The 24,696-nt window shown below is 43.5% G+C and overlaps 1 protein-coding gene across 2 annotated transcripts; it reads left to right on the top strand.

Moving 5' to 3' along the window:
• Positions 1-3,857: 3,857 nt before the first annotated feature.
• On the top strand, positions 3,858-20,930 carry LOC118584829 (serpin B6). 2 transcript variants are annotated; one of them, XM_036189140.1, is made up of 7 exons: positions 3,858-3,953; positions 9,178-9,352; positions 10,639-10,791; positions 13,139-13,256; positions 16,426-16,568; positions 19,949-20,104; positions 20,403-20,930. In XM_036189140.1, the coding sequence occupies exons 2-7, from the start codon at positions 9,188-9,190 to the stop codon at positions 20,802-20,804; spliced, it is 1,137 nt and encodes a 378-aa protein (XP_036045033.1). In that variant the 5' UTR covers positions 3,858-3,953; positions 9,178-9,187; the 3' UTR covers positions 20,805-20,930. The 2 variants fall into 2 exon arrangements, with proteins under 2 accessions (XP_036045033.1, XP_036045034.1); XM_036189141.1 differs by lacking the exon at positions 3,858-3,953 and adding an exon at positions 3,966-4,106.
• Positions 20,931-24,696: the final 3,766 nt, after the last annotated feature.

Genomic DNA, 24,696 nt, shown 5'->3' with positions numbered 1-24,696 from the left:
GAGGCAGATTAAAAACAAAAGAAAACATTAAAGAGAAAGAAAAGCAGCAGCACTGTTGTGCTTGCTCTTGAGAAAACCATTTTCCAGTTTGAGTTTTCTGTTTTATCAGACAATTTCGCTATTTCCTAGTATTTTGCTGTTTCTGATTGTCACAATTCAAAAGGCAAATGATACACTAAACCCGATGTGACCTTCAACACAGTCCTTCCAGCCCCTTCCGGCTCTGGTTGGCTGTCTCCCTCCATTCTTCAAGCTGCTCCTTGAGTGCTCTATGCTTCCTCTTCATCGCTGACTCCACTCCGTTTGTTTGCTGTTTGCCTTTTAAAGGTGCTGAGGAAGGAACCCAACATGCATTGCACTCTCTACCACTCAGCTGTATGCCCGGCCCACACTCTTTTTCTTTTTGTTTATTTTTGCATTTAGTATAATATTCTAAAGTTTATTTCCTCCAAGTCTTGCTGGATACTTCCCCCCATTTCCTCCCAACTTCATTTCCTCCTCTTTCTTTTCTTCCTTTCTTTCTTTTAAAGAGAACCCACTGGGTGAAGTTAGTGCTTTCCATGTGCACCTGGGTATACGGTTGGCCTTTAGCTCATAGGCAGTCTTCCAGGTGTAACCCCCCGACTCTACCTCCCCTAGCAGCCATCAACTGCTAGTGGTTCTTCCTAAGTCCTTTTCTCATCCACAGGGGAATGTTGACTAGCTCCATCTTGTCCAGGTAGATGAGCTGAGTTTATAGATGCAATGGCCCTGTTGTGTCCAGAAGACACTGTGTTACAGCCTTTCTCTGAACCTCTGGCTCTTACATTCTTTCTGTCTCCAGAGAGTGGATAAAACTCTGAAGTCACCACACAGTTTAGTCACACAGCTTGAAGAAATCAAGCTGTTATTGATCTGGAAGGCTTTCATAGTACCAGAAGGTTCTAGGGAGGATGCCAGGAGAGATCCCTCTTGGTCTTCTCCATACTCTCCTTTTAGTGTTGTGCCTGGATTTTTAGAATAACCTTTTGTTTTGACTAAGTTCACTGTGGTGCCTCCTCTCTCTCTCTGTCTCTGTCTCTGTCTCTGTCTGTCTCTTTGTCTCTGTCTCTGTCTGTCTCTCGGTCTCTGGTCTCTGTCCATCTCTGTCTTTTTGTTTCTGTCTCTGTCTCTGTCTCTGTGTCTCTGTCTCTGTCTCTCTGTCTCTCTGTCTCTTTGTCTCTCTCTCTGTCTCTGTCTCTCTCTCTGTCTTTGTGTGTGTGTGTGTGTGTGTGTGTGTGTGTGTGTGTGTGTGTGTTGCAAATGATTGAAACTTGGATCTTACTGCATCCCGCGTCCTTGCCTTCTGAACTTCTCCATCCTCACACAGTGAGTGGCCTTGCCCTCATTCATCCATCCATCTTCCACCTACACTGATATGTGGAAGCTTCCAGTACAAACGCTTGGGCACTTGCTGTGGGTGGAGACTCAGGCTCTGAAAACTCCCTTAGAAAAGTGAGAAACCCAGGAGACCGATGAGTCACCGATAACTCCTGCTCATTTTTGTTCTTTTTCCTGCACCATCCAGGGTCCACAGGGCTGAGGCTGTCTACCAAAGATAAGCACAGTTAGTTCTTCATTAAATGAGGAAGAGAAGAGAGGAAAGAGGAGAAATATAGAAGGCCTGTGAGTGATGGCGAACAGTGACCTTTATATTCACCATCAGGCTCTAGAGACTGACTTGCCAAGTTTATAAAAAATTGCTAGCCCAGGGAGCTGGGTGGGAGAGAGAGATCAGTGACAGAGTGTGAGCTTAGTCTACAGAGGCTCTGAGTACAATTACTGGTGGGAGGTGGGGGGTGGGGAAGATTCCCAGCACCTGCCCACTCCTGTCCCTCAGGAATTACCTGAAGAGACAGGAGAAAGGTCCTAGAGGCATTTCTAGTGGTGCTCATTGCGGGCACAGTAGACAACTGAATCCCAGGCCTTGGTCGCGTTAACACCAGCATTGCTTACCCATTGGAATAGTTCCCCAACTGTGTACTTCTATCACGTCCCATAAAAACTGACTCCTTCTGACTGTCGCCCTGTCTCTCATGACAGCAGAATACACACCATAAAGTGTGACAGGCATGCATTAAGCAGCCTCATGTTGAGGAATCTTTCTGGGAAGATGCTGAGTCTCTGCATTATTAACCCACGGGATCTTGAAACATTTCCTTAAGGTAATTTACTAAATCAGAACCACTCCTCCAGCTATAGTGGAGGCATTTCCTCTGCTGTGACATGACGGCTGGGCATCATGAAGCAGAGTTGCTGGGTGACCTACAGAAGAACGCCACTGCCCACAGACTTGACCATGAAATAGGCAGATAGTTAGAACTATGGTAATGGTAAGAGGCTAAGAGGGGCACCTGAGACTTCCGCTGTCTTCAGATGCATGTACTGCTGCCCCCACCACATGTGGTGGATTTGAAAACCTAAAGTTTAGGACTGAATCCACATGCACACAGAGGGGAAAAGAATCAGGAAGATCTCGTTTCATATTGGAGATAGCTCTAAAACACCCCAACACACACACACATACACACACACACCATACACAGACACAGCAACTTACACAATTATTGATCACAGAATGTTAGTCTATTTAGGAAAGGGGAAATTGAAGTCATATATAGAATTTATTATATCCACATTCCTCCTAAATACACACAGTATATTTTACAAAGGACATGCTGGAAGGATGAACTAGAATAAAAAACTGGACTCGAGGGGCTGGAGAGATGTCTCAGGGGCTAAGAGCAGGTACTGCTCTTCCAGAGAATTAGAGTCCTGTTCCCAGCTCACAACTCCAATTCTGGGGGACACCACACTGTCTTTTTCCCTCTGAAGGCTCTGAGTTCATGTATACAAACCCATACTCAGACACAGCGCGCGCGCGCGCGCACGCGCGCGCGCACACACACACACACACACACACATACACACACACACACACACACACACACACACACACACACACACACACAATTATCTAAAAACCAGAAAACAAACAAGCAAAACAACAAAACCCAGATGGAGTGAATGAAGGATGAGGATGAGGAATGGTAAGATACTCTGAATTCCTTTGTTTCAGAACTTCATACATGAAAATTTACAGCTAGGGTAGCCTCCTGGTTTTTTACCGACATATACTAGGTAGAGGGGCCAAGGGTGCTGGTTAACATTCTGTAAATCAGGAGAGCCTCCACAGGAAACATCCAACGTAAATGTCACCATGGTCATTGTTGGGAACCCTTGGTTTAGGGTAAGGGTCTGATGATTTTAGAATTGACCTGTCCTTAGAGGTTTAAACCGGACCAGCACTCCCCACCAGGGGACTGGCTTCCCAGAAGGAATGTAAGATGGCAGACAGGGTCTTCATTCTCATTTATATGAAATATCAGCACTCCAAGTCTGACTTTTCCAGTACAGAGTAGTGGAGTCTTGAGACACAGGCCCTGACCACCTATATTTTTTTTGTGTGCCTGGTGAATAGGTGGTCTACCTCCATCCCCTCACTTTAAACTTCTGTTCTGCTCTGTCACATTCATGTCCATCCACTAAACATTGGTATACTTCTGGTGTCACTAAGACTCATTCAGTCTACTACAAAGGCACAGTAAACAGGCTGTAGAGACTCCAGCCTGAGTAGTAGTAACCTCATGCATTCCTATAGCCTGGAGTTAGCCAAAGCTTTAAGAAAGTGCCAGAAAGATCAGCTGCACAACCTGCATCCAGTTGGCCAGGAGTCAGAGGAGGCGCTAGGATGGAGGGTCTTTGGCACTCACCTGGTCTTGCCCTCTGCTCCTGCCTAAGGGCTGTGGCCAGGCTGTAGACTCCGCCTACTCCCACCCCCACCCCCGCCCCTCAGGTATTTGAGGCCCTGGGCGTGGTAGATTCCTCATCCTCTCAGCTCTGCTCTCTATCGGCCAAGAAGCCGGGCGTCCTGGGTATGTTCTGCAGTGGGCTAGCTGGGGACGCAGGGCGTTGGAGAAGCAGGGCGCTGGGGACTCCGGCGTGGGTAGCGTGCGGCGAGAGTCCTGTGGTCCCAGCTCGGGTTTCCTCTGCGGCGTAGCGGCCTCAGCGACCCGTGACGCAGCTGGGTTAGTAGCCTTGTGGTCCTGGCCGGCTGGTGACATCGCGGCCTTCCCAGATCCGCCAGCTTCCTTAGAGGAGGCGGCTGGCGAGGGATGGGGGCGACACAGAGCCGGCCCGGCTGCTGTGCTGGGGTCCCGGGCTGCAGGTGACCACGCATGTCCCTCGGTTACGAGTAATCCTGGAGACCCCGGAGACGCGGGCTGGTGACGCCCTGCGACAGGCGTTGGGATCTAGGGTGGGGGGTGGGGGTTCGGAGAGAGGCCAAGGGCTGGGTGCTCTGTCCCCTCTTTCCTGTCCAGTGTGCTTGGCTCTACCAGGGGCGTGGCCCATGTTGTTCTGGGAAGTTCCAACAAATCCAGGGAGGCCTTCAAACAGATACTTAAGAGAAACTATTCCAGATCTTTGAACTTTTTCCCATTAAACTCACGCCAGAAGAATTGTTGCGAGGTTTGATGTCTGTGGGGCTAGGAGGAAGGACAGGAGCAAAGTTTTGACAGGGTGTCTGTGCCAGATGAAATGGGCATGTGAGTTAGTTTTTTCCTCCCTCCTTGTTTTGCTGATGGACCCAGAGCCTTGCTCTGCTGAACAAGGGCTCTGCCATGAGCCACAAGCCTGCTCTTCCTCCTTTACTGCTTATATTAGTTTTGAGAGTCAAGTATGGGAATCTAACATTTCTGTGGTGTCAGGAAGCTGAGTGTGAGGGAAAGCTGGGTGTGGTTTGGCACTTAGTATTTCTTGGCCTACTTGGGAGGCAATTGCTTGTGTTAGGACTCTTTTTCTTCCTCCAGTAGTGTAGGACTTGGGTGTGGGAGCTGATGTGTCGAGGAACCTTGGGTAACTGTGTGTGATCAGGGACTAACTTTATAGTGCTGGGGCACATGGAATGACCCCACTGTTATCAGTATACATGGGAGTGTCCCAGTTGTTCATGGCTGCCCTGAGTGATTGTATCCACGACGACGACTTGTGTCTTGACACAGAGAGGGTGCATTTGGGTTGCTCTTGGCTGAATATACCACGTTTATTTGGCTCCCCATACATGCAGGTCTCCCCATACTATCCCCATACATGAATTTCATATCAAGTCAATGTGAAATAGCACATAGAAATCAAAATCGGACAGAAAACATGGTAGGAGAACTGAAATGTGTTGCTGCACACCTGTACTCCCAGCACTTAGGAGGCTGAGGCAAGGGGATAAGAGTTTGAAGCCAGCCTGAGGCTGTATAGACATATACAGACATTTTTCTGTTCTTGTTTTCTAAACATTGTAACAGTGTGTGGTAAACAGGGACCATTTACCTAGCACTTATATTGTATTGGGTGTTTACTCATCTCCAGACCATTTAAATTACAAGGAGCGTGTACTGTACATTCGTTAGGTCAAATATTAAGTTATTTTACATATGTAAATTGAGCACTTGAGGATTTTGGCATCTTTAGATACCAACTGATATCCTTTAGATATCCAGGAATGACTGTACTTAAAATTCTATTAGGTCATTTCCTGCCCAAAGCACCTTTAGTTTAGTGAGTTACAATTAACTCAGGCCAATAGAGTAGATTGAGTTAGAATAATCAACAATTGTGTCCCCCCACCATCCCGGTATCTGCCAGGAAGAGCCTGGAACACGAACCCTCTGTTTCCCAGTTTGTTGTTTTCAGACCTTTCAGCTGTGTGCTGGGCCATTGTGCTGGTGAAAGGTACAAGTATCTGACCCCATCACTTAGCTGCTATTCTCATCAGCCATCTCTGTAGCCACTGGCCTCACGGAGCCATACAAGTGCTGGTCTGTGTGTGCCTGGACTTGGAGAAGGTTGGTGATGACTTTCTAGTTGACAGGTTCTGGAATCACTTAGGGGACAATACTTAGGAGTACTGTGAGGCACTGTCTTGATTAGGTCAATGTCTTGGCCAGGCCTTTGAGGGACTATCCTGATTAGATTAATTGAGGTTTAAAACCCTACCAGAAAAGTGGGCAGCACCATTCTCTGGGCTGCATAAAAAGTAGGAAGCTAGCTGAATGTGCAAGCATTCATCTCCCCCTGAACTCTGGAGGTATGAAGAGCTATGGGCCAAAGTCAGCGCTCACAGAAGTTGCTTTTGTCAGAGTATTTTATCACAGCAATACATGTTGGCCAAGTCCTGGACGAGGTCAGTTCAAGAGTTTTAGCATCTGACCAATAGGTGATACAGAAAAGGAGCACAGAGTCAGTCTATGAGAGATGAGCAGTACCTTGAAAACTGTTTCCAAAGTGAAGAGGAAGTTTTCTGGAATTGTAGTTTGAAAGAATCCTCCAGGAGTCCAGCAAAACACATGAGTGGAGCTCAGAGAAGGACACAAAATTGGGCATTTCTGAATATCAGAAAAAAGAATAAGTTTGTAAGCTTTCAGGGCTGGGCTTGGAAAGGGGCAGTAATAGATGGATCTGGGATCAGTTTATCATCACAACTTCCAACAGCAAAACTGGTAGGCGGGAAGCAGTACCGTAACTGAAAGTTATGGATGGAAAGTCACATGTAACCTTTTTTAGACCCTGCCAGACTCAGTAAGATGGAAGGATACTCAATTGTCAGATGTTTAAGAAACCAGAATAGCTATATTCCTTCTTAGAAAGTAGTTGGACAGTGTGCTGCATCAAAATACGGGAATAAATAAAGAAACAATATGTTGGGCCCAGAACAGACGATGTATGTGAAGAGGTATGAACTGTATCGTATTCATAGAGCAAGGGGCTAGAAGTCTTGTGACTGATGTGCTCATAAACTCTGGTTGGTATGAAGCATCCATATAATGAAGAGAAGAGTCGTGAGTGTGGCTATGAATGTCTCCAAGTGCCAGTGGGTCTCAGAAGATCGAGTGCATGAGAACTTGCAATGGTGATCTAATTTAAAGTATGGCCCATGGGAGCCTTAAAGGAAGCATCTATCTGGTCTTGTCAACTGTTGTACCCAACCATAGTAGTTGGGTTTCCTTTTTGTTGTGTGTGTGTATGTTTGTCCATGCACACGTGCATGCACACTTATATTGTGTAGATGTAGACACATGTGTCTTGGTTTCCTGTGGAGATCAGACACCAACCTCAGCTATGGGTCCATGCCTTTCTCCTTGTTGAGATAGGATCTCATAGTTTGCCTCTGTATTTGCTAGGCTTCTGACCTATGAGCTTCCAGACATTCTCCTGTCTCCACCTCCCATTTCCCAGGATTGGGACTGTAGGCATGTGCCACCTTGTCTGGTCAGACATGGGTGCTGAGGCTTCAAACTCCACTCCTCACACTTGCATGGCAGGCACTCTGAGCCATTTCTCCAGCCCAAGCGCTGTTTCTTAAAGTGACACCAGTACTCAGTCTCTTCTTCAAGCACTCAGAGTTAGTACTTCACAAATCCTCTCCTGGAAGAAACCAGGAGAGGATCTATACTATGCTCTTGGTCAGCATAATATTCTTTTCTTGCTGTGGAGCCAGGATGTTTGATACCAACACTCAGGGTCAAGTAACCAATATAAAGAAATTCTCACTAGCCACATAAGGACAGTTTGTGTACCAACAAGAAAAAAAAAAACAAAACCATTAATTGGATTTTTTTTTAAAATAAAAAGGCTTGAGTCCATAAATAAATTTAAATGAGGCAAATAAGATGATTTAAAAGGCACAAAAGAATTGAGCAGTGTTTACACTCCTTCTAGGAATGTTAAATATTAAAGTTCCCAGGTCAAGTGCAGTAGTCCCAAAGGCCTGAAGAATATTGGATTAGGAACAAATTACTTGCTACAATTTGCAGCTCGTGTAGAGGGAAACTCAAGTGATAATACTGCAGAGAGATACCAGGGAAAGAAGGAAGAAACCTGGTATTTGGATGGGGTCCCGCAAACCACCATGAAGGTGGGTTTGAAACCCAAAGTTATTTTAGCTAGACACGTGCTTGGGCACAACAGAGGTGAGTGCCTGGTGCTAAGCCACACTGGGATGGCAGGGAGGCCTTGAACAAGGCAGCCCTAGTCCGTTTCTGCAGGGAGAGAATGCTCCCTGGAGAGAATTCAGTCCCGGGAAACCACTGAAGTATCCTGGTAGAAGGTCAGATGTGTCTGCACAGTTCTTGGTCTCTGGGGGTTCTGTGTGGTACCCCTGCTGTGCCCTGGATTGTTACACTGTCATAACCAGTTTGCATTCCTTTGCTGTTCTCAGTTCAAATCTCAGGGTTATGATTCCCCCCTCACCCCTCTCTTTCTCTCTGTTTGCATCTCAGCCAGTCTTGAAGTAGAGGGCTATGAAGTAGAGTAGCCAGCATCATGCCTGGCTACAGTCCTTTGATCTAGAGAACTCACTTTTCTGAATTAATTTCTTCTTACCTGTCTTCCAATGAACACCTCTCTTCTATAAGACTGTATGTGATTACATTTAGTGACCCTTTGAATAATACAAGACATTTCATCTTAAGATCCATATAATCCTTACCGCAAATTCTCTTCCTGGGTGAAGAAACTTTCCCAGGTTCCAGGGTTTGGAAACTGGGTGTCTTTGGGTTCTTTGTCCAGTAACCACAGCTATAGCTGTAAAGCTGTGCTGTGTATTCTGTTCAGATCACTACATCTGGGCACCCTTCCCTTCCCTGTGGCCTCTTACTTCCCCTCCCCACGCTCTGCGAGTTCCCAGCCACTGCTCAGCGGGGCTGATGGGAAATCTTAGAATTCTTGTACTGTCTAACTGGGGAGAAGGAATTTGACAACTGCATGGGGATGATGTCAGAGCTGACAGGCCCTGCATCTCCAGTTACCTGCTTCCAGCCTGCACTGCTGCATTCATGGACCTCCTGGCTGGTGGGTCCTTACCTGCCTCTTGTCCTCTGAGCCAGTTCCTTCTGGTTCCCCAGGTACTGATTTCTGCACATGAGGAAGACAAGGCGATGGCCCGAGTTAGCCCAGCAGTATCACTTTCTGCACGTGACCTTTACTTTCCAGGCTGTGTTTTCCCTTTGTTCACTGAGGCGCAGCATCACTGTGTGAGAGATAGTGAAGACAGAGCCTACACATCAGCCTGTATTCATGTGATACTGATTTAATCCCTCATTCCAGGCTCACTATCATGGATCCTCTGCGGGAAGCGAATGGCACCTTTGCCTTAAACCTTTTGAAAATACTGGGTGAAGACAGCTCAAAAAATATATTTTTCTCACCCATGAGCATCTCCTCGGCCCTGGCCATGGTCTGCATGGGAGCAAAGGGAAACACTGCAAGCCAGATGATTCAGGTAACCAGCACTATTTCACAGCAGATAATACCATGGACTGTCAATTGAGCTGCTCCTCCACATTCTCAGTCTCAAAAACTAATCCATCAGGAGGAACAAATGGGAATGAAATGACAGAGGGGTATGGTTGGAGAGTTGAAAGGAAGGATGCACTATATCTGTTAGGATCCTATCACTCACTCATTGGTGCTCGCAGTGTGTATGTGAGGGTTAGCTTGAGTAAAAACACCAAAGCGGTGAGTGACACCAGGGTCCCCTGTGATGCCTACTGTCTTCTCTCTGTCCCTAAAGAATCTCAGCTTTTTCACAGGTAAGGAACACTGGAATGGTTTCAGCCTTGGCTGGAAGACCAGGGACATATCCATTAGGGCTCTTCTTGGACATAGTGCTTTAGCTACAGAGGTGTATGAACTGCAGAGACATGCTGTCCTGGCATAAGAGGGGAGATTATCCTGGCAAAGAGATATGACTTTGTATTCTGGGTTAAGTCTTGGCAGTAAGCATCTTTCCATTTTTACAAGACTTACTGTGTTTGTTGCTGTCTCAGCTTGCCTCCTGCCTGAAGAGTTAGGGCGTAGAGGCTTGCCTTCAATTTAAACTGACTCTCTTTGTCTTTTTGTTCTCAGCTATTACAACTACTGATGGGCAATTCATCTGTTTCCTATGGGAGCAGCTGAAGTATTTGTGTAGATTTTTCAGAGTCCTGGAAGGTCTACAGATTGTATCTGAGGTCTGGCATCTAGGTGTTCACTGTTGGCTGGGGTCTTGCATTTCTTTCAAGCAGCTTTATGTGATAGCTTTTACTCCAGGACTTTTATGTTGCCTCCTGGAGGATGGCTTAGATTTCCTTCCACCATGATGTCTGGGAACAAATGTGGAAGCTGCCAGGCCTTTTAAAGCCCAAAATGGAACAGGGTCACTCTCCTCCATCCTGTTGAGCAGACAGTCCTGGAGCTATCCAGACCCAAGATCAGGGAAGAGACAGCATGGTCTGAGATCAGAATTGGCTGCACTGGAAACATGGCAGGTCTGCTTGTAGCCTTGGTTGAGGCCAGAGCACAATTAGTGAACATGAAGAGCTGGGCTTGTGAAAGGCCATTTCTGCTCAGGGCTGACAGGAAACAGGCAGGACCCTAGAGAGGGAGCAGTCAAGGTGCTTTCATCTTCAATTACGTGGCTCTTGAGTGGCAGCAAGGATCTATAAGATTTTGAGGATGAGTTTAGTGTTTTGACTCATTTCATATAGCTGGGCTTACTGAAGTTGTGTTTTAATGTTTTAATTTCAGGCACTTTCTTTGGATAAATGCAGCAGCAGTGGAGGTGGAGATGTCCACCAGGGCTTCCAGTCACTTCTCAGTGAAGTGAACAAGACCGGAACACAGTACTTGCTCAAAACAGCCAATAAACTCTTTGGAGAAAAGACTTGTGATCTTTTAGAAGTAAGTATCATGTGATACTCAGAGACAGTAGGCTAAGGATTCACCCTACTCCCTTGCCCACTAATGTGATTTTGAACTTGGTTACATGCTTTGGAACCACATGTGAGCATATTCTTATTGTACAGAATATTTAAGCAAGAGCCATTCTCTAGCTCTGCCTCTTTCCAGAAATAGGTCATTTTTATATAGGGTGATGTGTGTGTTCTGCACATACAGAAACTTAGCAGGTCAGAATTTTCCCTGTGTGATACCATTAAGTGTATTTTTTTGTGTTTCTTTCATTCTTTGAATCTCAGTAGCACATGACTCTGTCTCATTATTATTATTCCCATTTTTGGTATGAGAAATGGAACCCAGGATCTCACACTTCAAGTCCCAACTCTACCACTGACCTACAGCCCAAGCACTATTCACTATTAGCCATCATCTGATAGTCCTGAGTATAGATGTTCAGTGACATAATGAACCGCTTGTGTGTGGGTGACAGTGTGGGCCATTACCAACAGTGAGTTACTGAATGTCGATTTATGCCCATGTGCGTGCATTACTGGCAGATACGTTTGTGAAAAGATGAAGCCTTAAGACTATAATATGTTCTGCTCCATTGCTCTCCCAGATGGCCAGAGATATCGGCAGAGTGTTCATTTCCTTCCCTGTCAGGGGCTTGCACAATCTTAATCTTTTCAATTTTGATCTTGAGATTGGAAAGTTTGTTTGTTTGTTTGTTTGTTTGTTTGTTTGTTTTGAGCTGAGGATCGAACCCAGGGCCTTGCGCTTGCTAGGCAAGTGCTCTACCACTGAGCTAAATCCCCAACCCGAGATTGGAAAGGTTTTTTGTTTTTTTTTTTTTGAGAATGCTCAAGTTGAGCCTCAGTAAATCAGGAAAAAAAAAAAAAAAAAAAAAAACAACTTACAGTGACCCTGTGAGGTATAGCCATCTCTCTCCTGATTTACAGTGGTTGAGGAGGGTAGAGAGATTGGCTTGTCTAAGACCATTCAGCTGATACTCAGCCTGTGGTGTTGTAATCCTGTATCATAATTCTGTTTCCCTTAGGGAATGGTGAGATACTCATTTGGTAAAAAAAATGCCTGGTATAAAAGCATGAAGACCCAAGTTCAGATCCCCAGCACCCACATAGAAACCCAACATAAAGTTTCATGTCTGTAAGCTTAGTACTGGGGGATAAAGAGAGGAGTGGATTTCTGGAATGCACTGGGCAACCTGCCGAGCTTCATTGATGAGCTCCAGGTTCAGTGAGAGGCTGTCTAAAAAATAAGGTGCAGAACTAACTCTTGAGAAAGATACTTCAAGTCACTTTTCTATCATTCACATAGACTTGACATACATCCTGCACATACATGTATACATATCTACACACACATATGTATACATATATTTGCCACACACACATAAATATGCAAATGAAAAATAACAGTTCTCTCAAAGAGGAATTAAATATGCAGCCATGAGATGAGCTATTTCATAGAAATATTGAGAAACCATTCCATATACACTGTCAACATAGTGGGAGTTTCAGCTCATTTACATCATATTGAGTTTTCTGTTGTAACAGGGCAGAATGTGTTGGTCATCAATGTCATTGTCATTTTACAGAATATATCAGCAAATGACTGAACTTTGGTTTGTCTTGTGGTGCTGGTGATCAGTTCCTTTAAGGCCTCCTGCATGCCAGGCTGGTCCTCCCCTCTGCACTGCACCTCTGAACACCACCCCAGCATGGACTGTGTTTTTGTGAACTGCTCACTCCCTGAAACTAAGCTGCCTGAGATGGTGACCATGGACACATAGCTATTCAAATTCCACATCATGAAGTAAAATAAATTAAAATGAAATACTCAGTTTTATAGCTTCCATGGCCATTCCCCGGTGTTCTGGGCTGTAAGTGACACCATTTTGAATGGTGCACATTTGTATTTCTGTTAGCATGGGAATCTGTGGTAGAAGGTCCATCCTGTGCCGTGCAGAGGTATCAAAGCTCTTGTGGGGTTAAGCCTCACTCTGCCCATGTGGTGGCCTATTAGAGTGACAGCCTGCATCTGAGGTCTTCTGCATTACTTCCTGAGCCTCAGCTACTACCTCAAGAATCCAACGGCTCATTGCGATTTTTAGTGGTACTCAGACCAACCACCATCTTACCTCATTAATAAACTAAGGTTAAAGAGATCTGGATACAGGAAGGCTGGATTTTATACTCTTTCTATATATTTGTTTGCAAAACCCATCTGTACACCATTAAATTTTGATTTCCTGCTTTTGTGCATCAAGGAAGGAGGCTGTTGGTGCTAATCTCTCTCGTGGCTGTGTAGTTATGTTGCTCTGTCTCAGTCTTTTAAAGATTCCTGCCGCAAGTTCTACGAAGCAGAGATGGAAGAGCTGGACTTTCAGGGAGACACAGAGCAGTCCCGACAGCACATCAACACCTGGGTGGCCAAGAAGACAGAAGGTGAACATAGAGTCCTTCCATTCTGTTTGGTTGTTTTCAGAGCTGGGGTTTGAACACAGGGCCTAAACATGCTGAGCAGGACCTCACCCCTGAGTTACACCCCAGTCCCTGTTAACCAGTTAGCCTATTTAAAAAAAAAAATGGTACATTTGTTTGTTGGTTTGTTTATTGTGTGTTTGTGTATATCTGTGCACACCGGCACTGAGGACAACTCACAGGAGAGTTGGTTTTCTCTCTACCACTGGGTCCTAGGGATTCTACTCCGTTCTTCAGGTTTGTTAGCAAGCATCTTTACTTGGCAGGCCATCTTATCTGTTTCTAGTCGTTTTATTTTTATTTTGTCTTTTGGTTTTGTTGTTGTTGTTGTTATTTGTTTTGAGACAGAGTCTCTCTGTGTAGCCTTGGATTTTTTCCTGAAGCTCCCCATGTAGACCAGGCCGGCCTCAAACTCAGAGATCCACCTGCCTCTGCCTCTCAAGTGCTAGGATTAAAGGCATGCACCACCATGCCTGGCTTTGTAGTCTATCGTTAATAATCATATTGTTAATGCCTTTGCAGGCGCTTCAAATGTCAACAATAATGACCTTTGTTCTTTAAATCAGGACTTCTTTTTGACATTCCTGGGGATCAAAACCAAGGACTTGCAAAGTTCTCTAACACTGATCTGCATCTTTAGCCCTAAATCAGATATAGGAACTCTTCTTGTTTTTTGTTTTTTCTTTTAAGATAATGCATCTAGATGTAGCCCTGGCTCTCTGAAACTTACTTTGTAGACCAGGTTGGCCTGGAACTCAGGGATCTGCCTGTCTCTGCCTCCTGAGTGCTGGGATTAAAGGTGTGTACCACTCAGCCCTGCCCCTAAATCAGAACTCTTAACCTGCCCAGTACAACTCCTTTTTGCCTAGAGAATTTTTATATTACCTTGTACAGTGTATAAAACAGTTATACATTTATATAATAAATCTAGAGATATGTTTTAAAACAGTTTGTTGGATACTTATAATTCTGTCATAATTAAAGATAGAGTCAAACGTGCATACTAGTGAGGCAGAAAAGTATCTAATATAATACAATCAGAAGATATAATAAATTACAACTTACAAAAAATCTTATATGTGTGTGTATATGCTTGCATACATTTATGTGCAGCCTGTGCCTTCAGGGACTTGCAGAGGCCAGAGAATGCCAGATCCTCTGGAACTGGATTTCCAGGCAGTTGTGAGCCACCTGATAAGGATACTATATGAAATTTTAACCATTTATTAATCTCTTCCTCTCCCCAAAGATGTAATAATTTGATGCTTACATGCTGAGAATGAGAATATGAAAATAAGTAGATGTCTATTTTTCACAAAGAAGCCATTCTGTCTCTATAAGAGCAGAAATCATTGAAAGTAGATTGCAGATGCTGTAGTGTTTGTTAGCATTGCATTTTATAGGATAACACCATGGCACACACAGTACAAAGTGCTCATTTATGTTCAGGACCATAGACTCAGTGAAATTGTGTGAAGGTAGATGGGAGCTGCTGTCATAAGCACCTCAGGTTCATCGTGCATTGGAGTTTCAATGAAGTTTTGGCTATTGACTGTTCAGAAAGTTGCAACTGTTGAACGTTTTTCCCACAAGCCCCAAAGTCTGATCACAGTCTGCAGCTTAGGATACTTTGCTCCAAATAAATGAAAACTTTTACAAAGCTGTCTCTAAAATATTGTCAGTTTCTGACACTTTGCAGGGATTTTTCCTGTTCCCTTTTCTTTTTTAAAGACAGTGGCTATGTAGCCCTGGCTGACTTAAGTCCTGTTACATAGATTGTGTTGGCTCCCAGTGGTGGGATTAAATGGTGTGTCACTACATCTTTTTCCAGCTTTTAACTGTTGTCTGTGGTGTCTCCCAATATTTGATACACCTATTTATTAACTGACCAACCTGCTGCTGTCTCTCCCATCCTTGGTGCCCAAAGAGTCCAGAATGCTTTCCTTCTCTATTTAGCTAGGCAGGCCGTAGGTGTTGGGCCCAACCCCCATTAACCTGTGATTGTAGATTGCTTTATACTTATAAGATCTATTTTATTACTGCTATTCTACTTTCAATTTAATTTTAGCTGATATATAAATGTACATATTGACAAGGTTCCATATAATTTTCAATGTACATTCTCTAATGTTCAGATCAAGATAAATATATCTGTCACTTCAAGTATTTTTAAATTTGAATTTGTAATCAGTCTATTTTAAAACAGGTTAAAGTTACTTTCTTAAAGTTGTAGGCACCAATTGTCTCTTTACAGCTCAAGCGATGCTTTTCAGTTCCAACTGCATGTTTAGCACCAACTCATATATTTTATGTGTTTATTTGAACAATTAAGTTTTTTGTACTAGAACCTTTGGGGCTTATTTTTCTTCTCACTAAAACTTTGAAAGAGTTTGGCTTTGGTGCTGGAGAGCTGGCTCAGCAGTTAAGAGCACAAACTGCTTTTGTAGAGGAGCTGAATTGGTTCTCAGAATCCACACCAACATCCTATCATTTCAATTCCAGGAGATATAACACTTGGGGCCTCTGTGGACATCAGCACACATGTGGACACGCACACACATACACACACACAAAAACAAATAAATAAAACATTAATTTAAAATAAATCTTAAAAAACAAAAAAGGTGTGTATTCATGTTGATGTCAGGGTTGTTGCTTTAAGGACAAATGTCTTTTTATTTTGAGGGAAAGTGAGATCTCTTATCCATGCTCCTGACCAGAGCAGGAGGTGGTGCTCTTTGCCTGTCAGCCCTTTGCATGTCTCAACCATCTCTGTCAGCTAACTGGGTTTTATCTTAGCCACTGTCCTATTGCTGTGAAGGGACACCATGACCAAGGCGACTCTTAGAAGAGAAAGCATCAAATTACCTTGCTTATGGTTTTAGAAGGGTTAGTTCATGATCATCATGGCAGGAAACAGACAGGCATGGTGCTGTAGCAGAAGCTGATCCACAGGCAGTAGGCTTTTGCAATCTCAAAGATCACCCTCAATGACACACCTCCTCAACAAGGCCATACTTACTAATGCTTTCCAAACAGTTCCATTAACTGGGAACCAAGCATTCAAACATATGAGTATATGGAAGCCACTCTCATGCCTATTAATTCCTTTTTATTTAATTCATTCTTCCAGATAAAATCAGAGAGTTGCTGTCTCCAGGTACACTGAATTCAGATACTCTGCTGGTCCTTGTGAATGCCATCTACTTCAAAGGAAACTGGGAGAAGCAGTTTAACAAAGAGGACACCCGGGAGATGCCTTTCAAAGTCACCAAGGTAAACACAGTACAGCAGCAGAGGAGACTCCTGGGACAAGGTCCCTGTTCACACTGGCTTCTGAAACACAAGGAGGCTGTTCTACTAATCTACAACTGCTTCTTATAGCCTGTGCCTCTCATGTCTCTGGGCAGCTCAGCAGCCAGGACTGCTCTCCCAGCTTGGAGGTCTTTCTCTTCCCTTTCCTTTTGCATGTTGCCAACGGTGGCTATAGTCTACATGGGTTCAGGCCTGGCCTTGCTTCTCTCACTGGTCATGGTGTCACTGGCAGCTGTTGAGGTCAGACCTGATGGCAGAGCTCCACAGTGTACTTTAAACAGTCTGCCATATACCTTTGGAGATATGGAAGTCTAAACTCCAGCTGTGATATCTGGGGCTCTTTGTGGCCCTGAATGCAGCCCGTTCCTCATGATCCCCCTCAGTGGTACACATTCCTTACTTTTCAGTGTGTCTTCCTAGAAGTGCTGTCCTGTGTCTTCTCCCTCCTTCAAGAGGACACAACTCCAACTGGTTGCCACAAAACAATAGAGTGGGAAAAGAACCTTTCTCACTCTGCTGGCCAAAGAGCAGAGTGCAGACAGCTGTGTGCCTAGTTCCTGGCTTATGGTTGGTGCTCAGTAAACACTTGAAGCAGTGTGTGAAATTAGTCTTGCTTTGATTGGATAAGCACAGATTTTTGTTTATAGGCAAGTACACAGGGATGTGTTTGGGATAGACTCTACATTCAACCTCTTTGAGGTTGGAGCATGTTATTTGCTGGTAGCCCAGTGATATCTAGTTTCTCTGTCTCTGTCTGTCTGTCTGTCTGTCTGTCTGTCTGTCTCTCTCTCTCTCTCTCTCTCTCTCTCTCTCATACTCCTAGGCTTAAAAAACAAATTAATTACATCACATTCTGGATTTCAATCAGACCTCAGATCTAGACAAACTTGCATTTGAACCTCTACTTTCTTAGAAAATGCAATTTATTTCAAGATTTGTTCTTAAATACACTGCTCATTCCTGATTTAAGTATTTCTGTTTCTGAAATCAGTTGTTGACAAAATGTCCATTATGACTCCCTTCAACTGCAAGCAACAGGAACCCTAGATGACTATAGTTGGACTCATACAAGTTCATCACCAGCCAGGAGGGCAGGAAATGGGTGAAACCTGGAGCTTCCTGCATGGGGTGATGCTCTTGGGAACTGACTCTCCTTTCCTGCTCTACCACACACTTAGCATGAAGTCTTTTCCTCATGCTCACACCAAGACTTTGATGCTGGCTCAGCAATCCTTGGGAAAGGAGATAGGACTGAGGAAAAAAAGACTCCTTCAGAAACCTTCCCCATTTATTATATAAAAGGAACTACCACTGTGGCCCCTGCCAAGTACAGGGCCAAGATGCAATGTCTTACTTCCTTGTCTCTGCAGTCAACACAGACTAGTCTGTGGCTTCATTTGATACATGTTGTCATGCCTTCAAAGGCACAAGGTTTTCTGTTAATATAGATTTGTTTCTATATTACGAGCAGTATTCCTGCTCACTAATTTGCCACTAATATGGTCTTCAATTGTTACCTAAGAGCCTACTGTGCACCAGACATTAACTGGTTGAGTGTGTCTGCCCTTGTGAAGCTTTGTTTTCCTGGAGGAGAGAAATTGGAGATAAGCTTAGATAAGAACACAGTGGTTGGTGGGAGGGCTTCAGAGACATACAGAGGAGGTGGCAGGATGCTGGACTTGAGTGCGGTTGCAGAGGAGAGCTACCGAGAAAGCCTTCACTGGAGGATGGCATGTGAGCGTACACCAGGACATAAGAGGAATGTCCCAGGTCTGAGGACTAGTCTGTTGGGCAGAAAGGGACTTAATCTAGTTAACTACAACACTACCAACAGCCCCATGACTATAGGATCAAAGGAGATAGAGTGGAGTAGACCAGGAAACAGGCCAGGCTCTTTTCTATACCAGGGTGTTTTAAGGACTTTAACTTTTGTTCCTGCTAGAGTTGCACCACACAAAGGTGTACAGCCACAGTGGTGCGGTCTGGCTTACACTGTGCTGGGACCTGGCTGCTGGGCTGAGGTCAGTGACAAGGAGGTCATCACTGTACCCCAGGGTGGTGCTGATTGAGGAGGAGGCTTAAAAAATAAAGTCAGATTTGGGTTATAGTTCAAAGGGACAGACAACACAGTTTGGTAATGAGTCAAATGCAGGGTGTGAGAGAGTGACAGAAGTCAGGGACATAGATTGGTTTTGGCAAGTGAAAGGAGGACATCACTGTCAACAGGACCAGTAAGAATTGTAGGCAGAGCAGCTATACAAAGGAATATCAAAGTGCAGGAGCCAAAGCAACTATAAAATACACTATTTCAGAGTCCAGGGAGAAGTCCAGGCCCAAACAGTGAATTTGGGAATATGTTCAAAGTCATGAGAATAAATGAGACCCCAAGTAGAGAAGAATTGTTGGCCCAGGACATCACAGGTGTTTGGCTATTGGGTCAGTCAGCTTTCTGGCACCAAAGTGTGGAGACAGCAAACTTAATACGAGTTTATTTGACTCAGTGTTAGAGGTTGAAGTCTGTGATGAGATGAACCTGTTGTTTTGAGGGTACTGGAATGGTATCCTAGGAGCATCTGCTGGAGTAAAATACCATCTCAAGACCAGGAAGTGAAAGAAATGAAAAGTCCAGGATCCCGCAATCCCTTTCAAGGACACATCCCCATGACACAAACACCTCCATCTGTCCCCCACCATTTAGAGTTTCTGCTCCTATGCCAGTCATGGTGGCACACACCTTTAATCACAACACTTGGGAGACAGAAGCAGGTAGGTAGCTCTCTGTTCATTCAAGGCCAGCCTGGTCTGTGAAGCAATTTTTAGGCCAACTAGAGCTACATAGTGAGACTCTGTCTCAAACAAGCAAGATTCCACCTCCCCCAAATCTAGCACACTTGAGGACCAAGCCTCGAAAAGGGGGCTTTTGGGGGTATGTAAGGTCTAAACAAGTATTTGAGAGGCTGATGAAGTATTCTAGAAGTAAATTTTAGAAAATGCTCCTAAAGCTGGAGAGATGGCTCCATAATTAGAAAAACATGTTCTTCAAGAGGACCAGACTTCAAATCCAGCACTCACTGGTATCTCATAATCATCCATAACTCTAGTTACAGAGGGATTTGACACCCTCTTCTGAAATATCCAGGTAATAAATGCACATAGTCATGTGGTATGTACACACACATACACACACACACACACACACACATACACATTCAGGCTAAATACTCATACATATATAATATAATTTTAAAAAAGCAAGTATTCCTAGTTGCAGACTGGCTTCCTTGAATGAATCTGCCCAATGTGTCACTTGTGTCTCCTTTCAATTTAATATTTATCCACAGAATGAGGAGAAACCTGTGCAAATGATGTTTAAGAAGTTTACCGTTAATATGACCTATATTGGAGAGATATTCACCAAGATTCTGTTGCTTCCCTATGTTGGCAATGAGCTGAACATGATCATCATGCTTCCAGATGAGCACGTTGAACTGAGAACAGTAAGGAGAGTGGGGCCTTGATGGGACTGTGAGAGAAAACAACAATGGCATTTGGGTTTCTGCTGGGGCAGCGCTCCTAGGCTTCCATGATCATGTTTTTATCTTTTACTCATTTGTGAGGCTGTGTTGGAACCCAAAGCCTGGAGCCTGCTTGACAAACACTCACCACTGAGCTGCACTCTCCCCTCCCAGCTACCTTGTTGACTTACATCCACACTTCCCCATGCAGTGTAGAAACTACCCATCATCTCAAGTGCCCGGTGACAACATTGTCCTAAAGTCTTCAACTCTCTTCTAGGTGGAGAAGGAAATAACTTACGAGAAATTCATAGAGTGGACAAGGCTGGACAAGATGGATGAAGAAGAGGTGGAGGTTTTCCTCCCACGGTTTAAACTGGAGGAGAATTATGACATGAAGGAATTCCTGTGCAAGCTGGGCATGACTGATGCCTTTGAGAACAGGGCAGACTTTTCTGGAATATCTTCCAAGCAAGGCTTGTTTCTGTCCAAGGTTGTGCATAAGTCCTTTGTGGAGGTCAATGAGGAAGGCACAGAGGCTGCAGCTGCCACAGCTGCCATCATGATGATGAGGTGCATGAGGTTCACCCCCCGCTTCTGTGCCGACCACCCCTTCCTTTTCTTCATTCAGCATGTTAAGACCAATGGCATTCTGTTCTGTGGCCGGTTCTCCTCTCCCTGAGGAAAAGGTATTCCTGTGTCTGCCTTGTATCCACTCTCCATGGTCTGCCTGTGACCCAAGTGACCTTATCCATAAGTGCAATGACAATTTTGAAATAAAGGGCTTTCTAGCATGCCACCATCAGAACTATTTGTCTGTCTCATGGGAGGGCTTTTTCTGTGACCTGAAATTGCATTTCTAGGGTTTGTGGTGTTGCTGGCTACAGAGTTCATTCCTGCTGGCAGACCCTATGCCTCCAACACAGGCAGCCATGTGTCCCCTGAGGCAGGAGAAGAGAAGCAGTGCGTCTGTCTCTTCTCTTGGCAGCATCAGGATCTTACCCCACTTTAAGTCAAAAAAAGCCAGTGAGTTGAAGCTCTGAGGAGTGGGCAGCAGGGACATGCCTCAGATAGTCTCTGTGTAGAACTGTGTGCCAAAATTTATGTAAGCCAAATAGGGGTGATCAGGGACCCAGCCCAGTGAGAAAAGCTCATTTCTCCTTATATCTCTTTTCTCTTATATAGTATGACACACATACATCTTTAGATATATATTGTGCACTTTCTCCCAGGGATTGGAAATGGGACATCATTCATGGGATTATAGTTGAGCATAGCTGCATGAATAAACACCAGATGACTTTCTAATTAGTGACAGATATTACAAATAAAAAGGTAACCAGTTTCTGCAGCTGTGTTTGCCACTTGCTGGAAATATAATAGAAGCATTCAACAGGAAAGGAAGAAATTAGAGGGATTGTGGTCTATGTGAAAGAGTCATATTGGGATTCTAAGGGGTGGCAGGAAGGATCTTCCATGACCTGGATGCAGTTTTACAGAAGCCAGGGTCTCTTCTATGAAAGAGATGCTGCTCTGTAAAAGAGATGCTCTTCTGTAAGGGGCACTGATGCTGCTCACATACTGCCAAGCTGTGTTGACAAAGTGGGTAACATTAAGAGACATTTAGGAGTTGATGTGAAGAAAGGGAGATTAAAGTTTGCAGCCTTTGATGTCCACCCTTTGTCACTGTCCCGTTGCTATAGCAAAAATGTCTGAGACTGGAAAAGCTGAGCATGATGGTATAGACATATGATTCCAGCACTTGGGAGGTAGAAGTAGAAGGATCAAGTATCAAAGCTGCCTGGAGTTAACTGGAGTTTGGTGAAACATTAAATGAACCTAATGGACAGCTACAGAGCTTCCCATCCAATAACTAAAGAGTACACACTTCTCAGCAGCCCATGGATCATTCTCTATAATCTATTACATGTTAGGACACAAAGCACCTCTCGACAAACTTAGACAACTTGAAATAAATCTTCCAGTCTACCTGACCACAGTGGAAGAAAGCTGGTTACCAACAGAAACTACAGCAAGTACATAAATTCATGGAGACTAAGCAGCACATTACTGGATGGCAATTGGGTCAAGGAAGAAATCTATAAGGAAATTAATAATTCCTAGAATTGAATGAAAATGAAAACACAACCTACCCAAATCTATGGGACACAAGACAGTCGTAAGAGGAAACAGTTCACTATAACATTAAGTACATCAAAAAATTTGAGATATTAAATTAGTAACTTAATAATACACCTGATATCCTTGGAAAAACAAGAACAAACAGCATCCTAAAACAGCATGGGAAGAGATAATCAAATGTGGGGCTAAAATTAATGAAATAGAAACAAAAACAAAAAATGCAAAGAATCAAAGAAACAGGTACTTCAAAAGAAAGTTAACAGGAGTGATAACCTTTTACCCAAATTATCCAAAAAAGAGAAAAGATTAAATTAGTACAATTAGGGATAAAAAGTAGACATCACTATAGACAGTGCAGCAACTCAGAAGATCATGAGGACATACTTAAAAAAATTTTCATCCTACCAAATGAAAATCTAAAAGACAAAGATGAATTTCTAGATTCATATTACCTACCAAAGTTAATTCAAGATGAAGTAAATACTATAAAAAAAAAAAAAACCTGTAACAAACAATGAGATGGTAACAGTAATTAAATATCAACTAAAGAGAGCCCAGGTGGATTCTGTGTAGAAGTTTGTTACAAATGTGCCTCAAGCTACTCCCCAAAATAGAAAAGAAAGGAACATTTCTAAATTCTCTTTACAAAGCTAGTATTACCCTGATACCAAAACCAGATTTAAAAAAAAAACTAATAAAAGAAGAAGAAAAAAAAAGGTAAGAAAAGAAATTATAGGCCAACCTTCCTTATGAACTTAGACATAAAAATTTCCAATAAAAACCTTGCTAAGCGCTGGGCAGCAGTGGTGCATGCCTTTAATCCCAGCACTCGGGAGGCAGAGCCAGGAGGATCTCTGTGAGTTTGAGGCCAGCCTGGTCTACAGAGTGAGATCCAGGACAGGTACCAAAACTACACGGAAACCCTGTCTCGAAAAACAAACAAACAAACAACGCCCCCCCCCCCAAAAAACAAAACCCCAAAAAAACAAAAACCTTGCCTAGCAAATTCAAGAACACATCACAAAGATCGTCCATCATGGTCAGTTGGATTCAGCCCAGAGATGCAGGGATGGTTCAACATACATAAAACAATAAACATAATCTACCATATAAATAAAGCACAGAAACCACATAATTGTCTCATTAGATGCAGCAAAGGCCTTCAACAATATTCAACATCCCATCATGATAAAAGTTATGAGGAATCTAGGGATAGGAAGGACATACCTCCTATAATAAAGGCAATGTACAGTAAGACCAAATGCAACATTATCCCAAATGGAGAAAAACAGAGTATTTCTACCATCGCAAGGAACACAACAATGATGCCCACTCTTTCTCTCCATTCCTGTTCAATACTGTGCTTTAAGTCTTGGCTAGAGCATAAGACAAGTGGACTAGATAAAGAGAATACAAATAGGAAAGGAAGAAACTTAAGTATTTTTATTTGAAAATGATATGACTCTATGTATAAAAGATCTTAGAGACTCCACAAGGAAACTACAGATGACATTTTCATCAAAGTAGCATGATGCAAAATTAAAGCATAAAAGTTGCCTTCTATATGCAAATGTGCCAAAAAAAAAAAAGAAATCAGGGAAACAATAGCATGCATAATTGCCTTAAAAAACACCATTCACAATTTCTCTATCCCCTTATCCCCCAAAAATACTTCTTCAGCAGAGGATACCATAATTCAAGTGAAGAGGCAGGCTGCAGAATAGGAAAAAACACTTTACCAGTTGTATCTCTGACAGCGTTAGTATCTAGAATATGTGAAAAAAAAAGGAAAAACCTTAAATATCAAGAAAACAAATAACCCAATTAAAAATTTGGACATAGAACTAAACATATTTCTCAAAAGAATAAATGTAAAAGACTGAGTGTAGCCAGGAGTTTCTCCAGTCCTGCCCGGCCCTGCAGTTGGATGAATTTCTCCCACTCTCATCCTGCGGCCACTCATTCCCAAATAAACACACAGAGGCTTATATTACTTACAAATCATATGGCCTATGGGTCAGGCTTCTTGTAAGCTACCTCTTATAACAATTCCACTCCTTTCTATTAATATATATATATTGCCACATGGCTGTGGTGTTACTGGTCTGCTGGCATCCTGTTGCTCCTTGGGTGGTAGGCTGGTGTCGCTCCAACTCCACCCTTCTTCATCTCCTCTTCAGTTTGAATGCACTGCCTAACCTTATCCTCCTCTGCCATAGGCCAATGCAGCTTTATTTATTATCAAGTGGGGCCATACATATTCACAGCATACAGAAAAACATTCCCCATCATGTCCCCTTTTCTATCTAGTCAAAAGGGAAAGTTTTAATTTTAACATGGTAAAATTATATATAACAAAACAGTTATCAAGCAAGAATTACAGTTACAATATCTAGTCTATTTGTATTTTGTAAAATTAAAATATTCTATCA

Source organism: Onychomys torridus, chromosome 5, assembly GCF_903995425.1.
Source record: "Onychomys torridus chromosome 5, mOncTor1.1, whole genome shotgun sequence".
Lineage (NCBI taxonomy): Eukaryota > Metazoa > Chordata > Mammalia > Rodentia > Cricetidae > Onychomys > Onychomys torridus.
The sequence above is the reverse complement of the archived record's forward strand: the minus strand, read 5'-3'. Positions and strand labels throughout refer to the sequence as shown.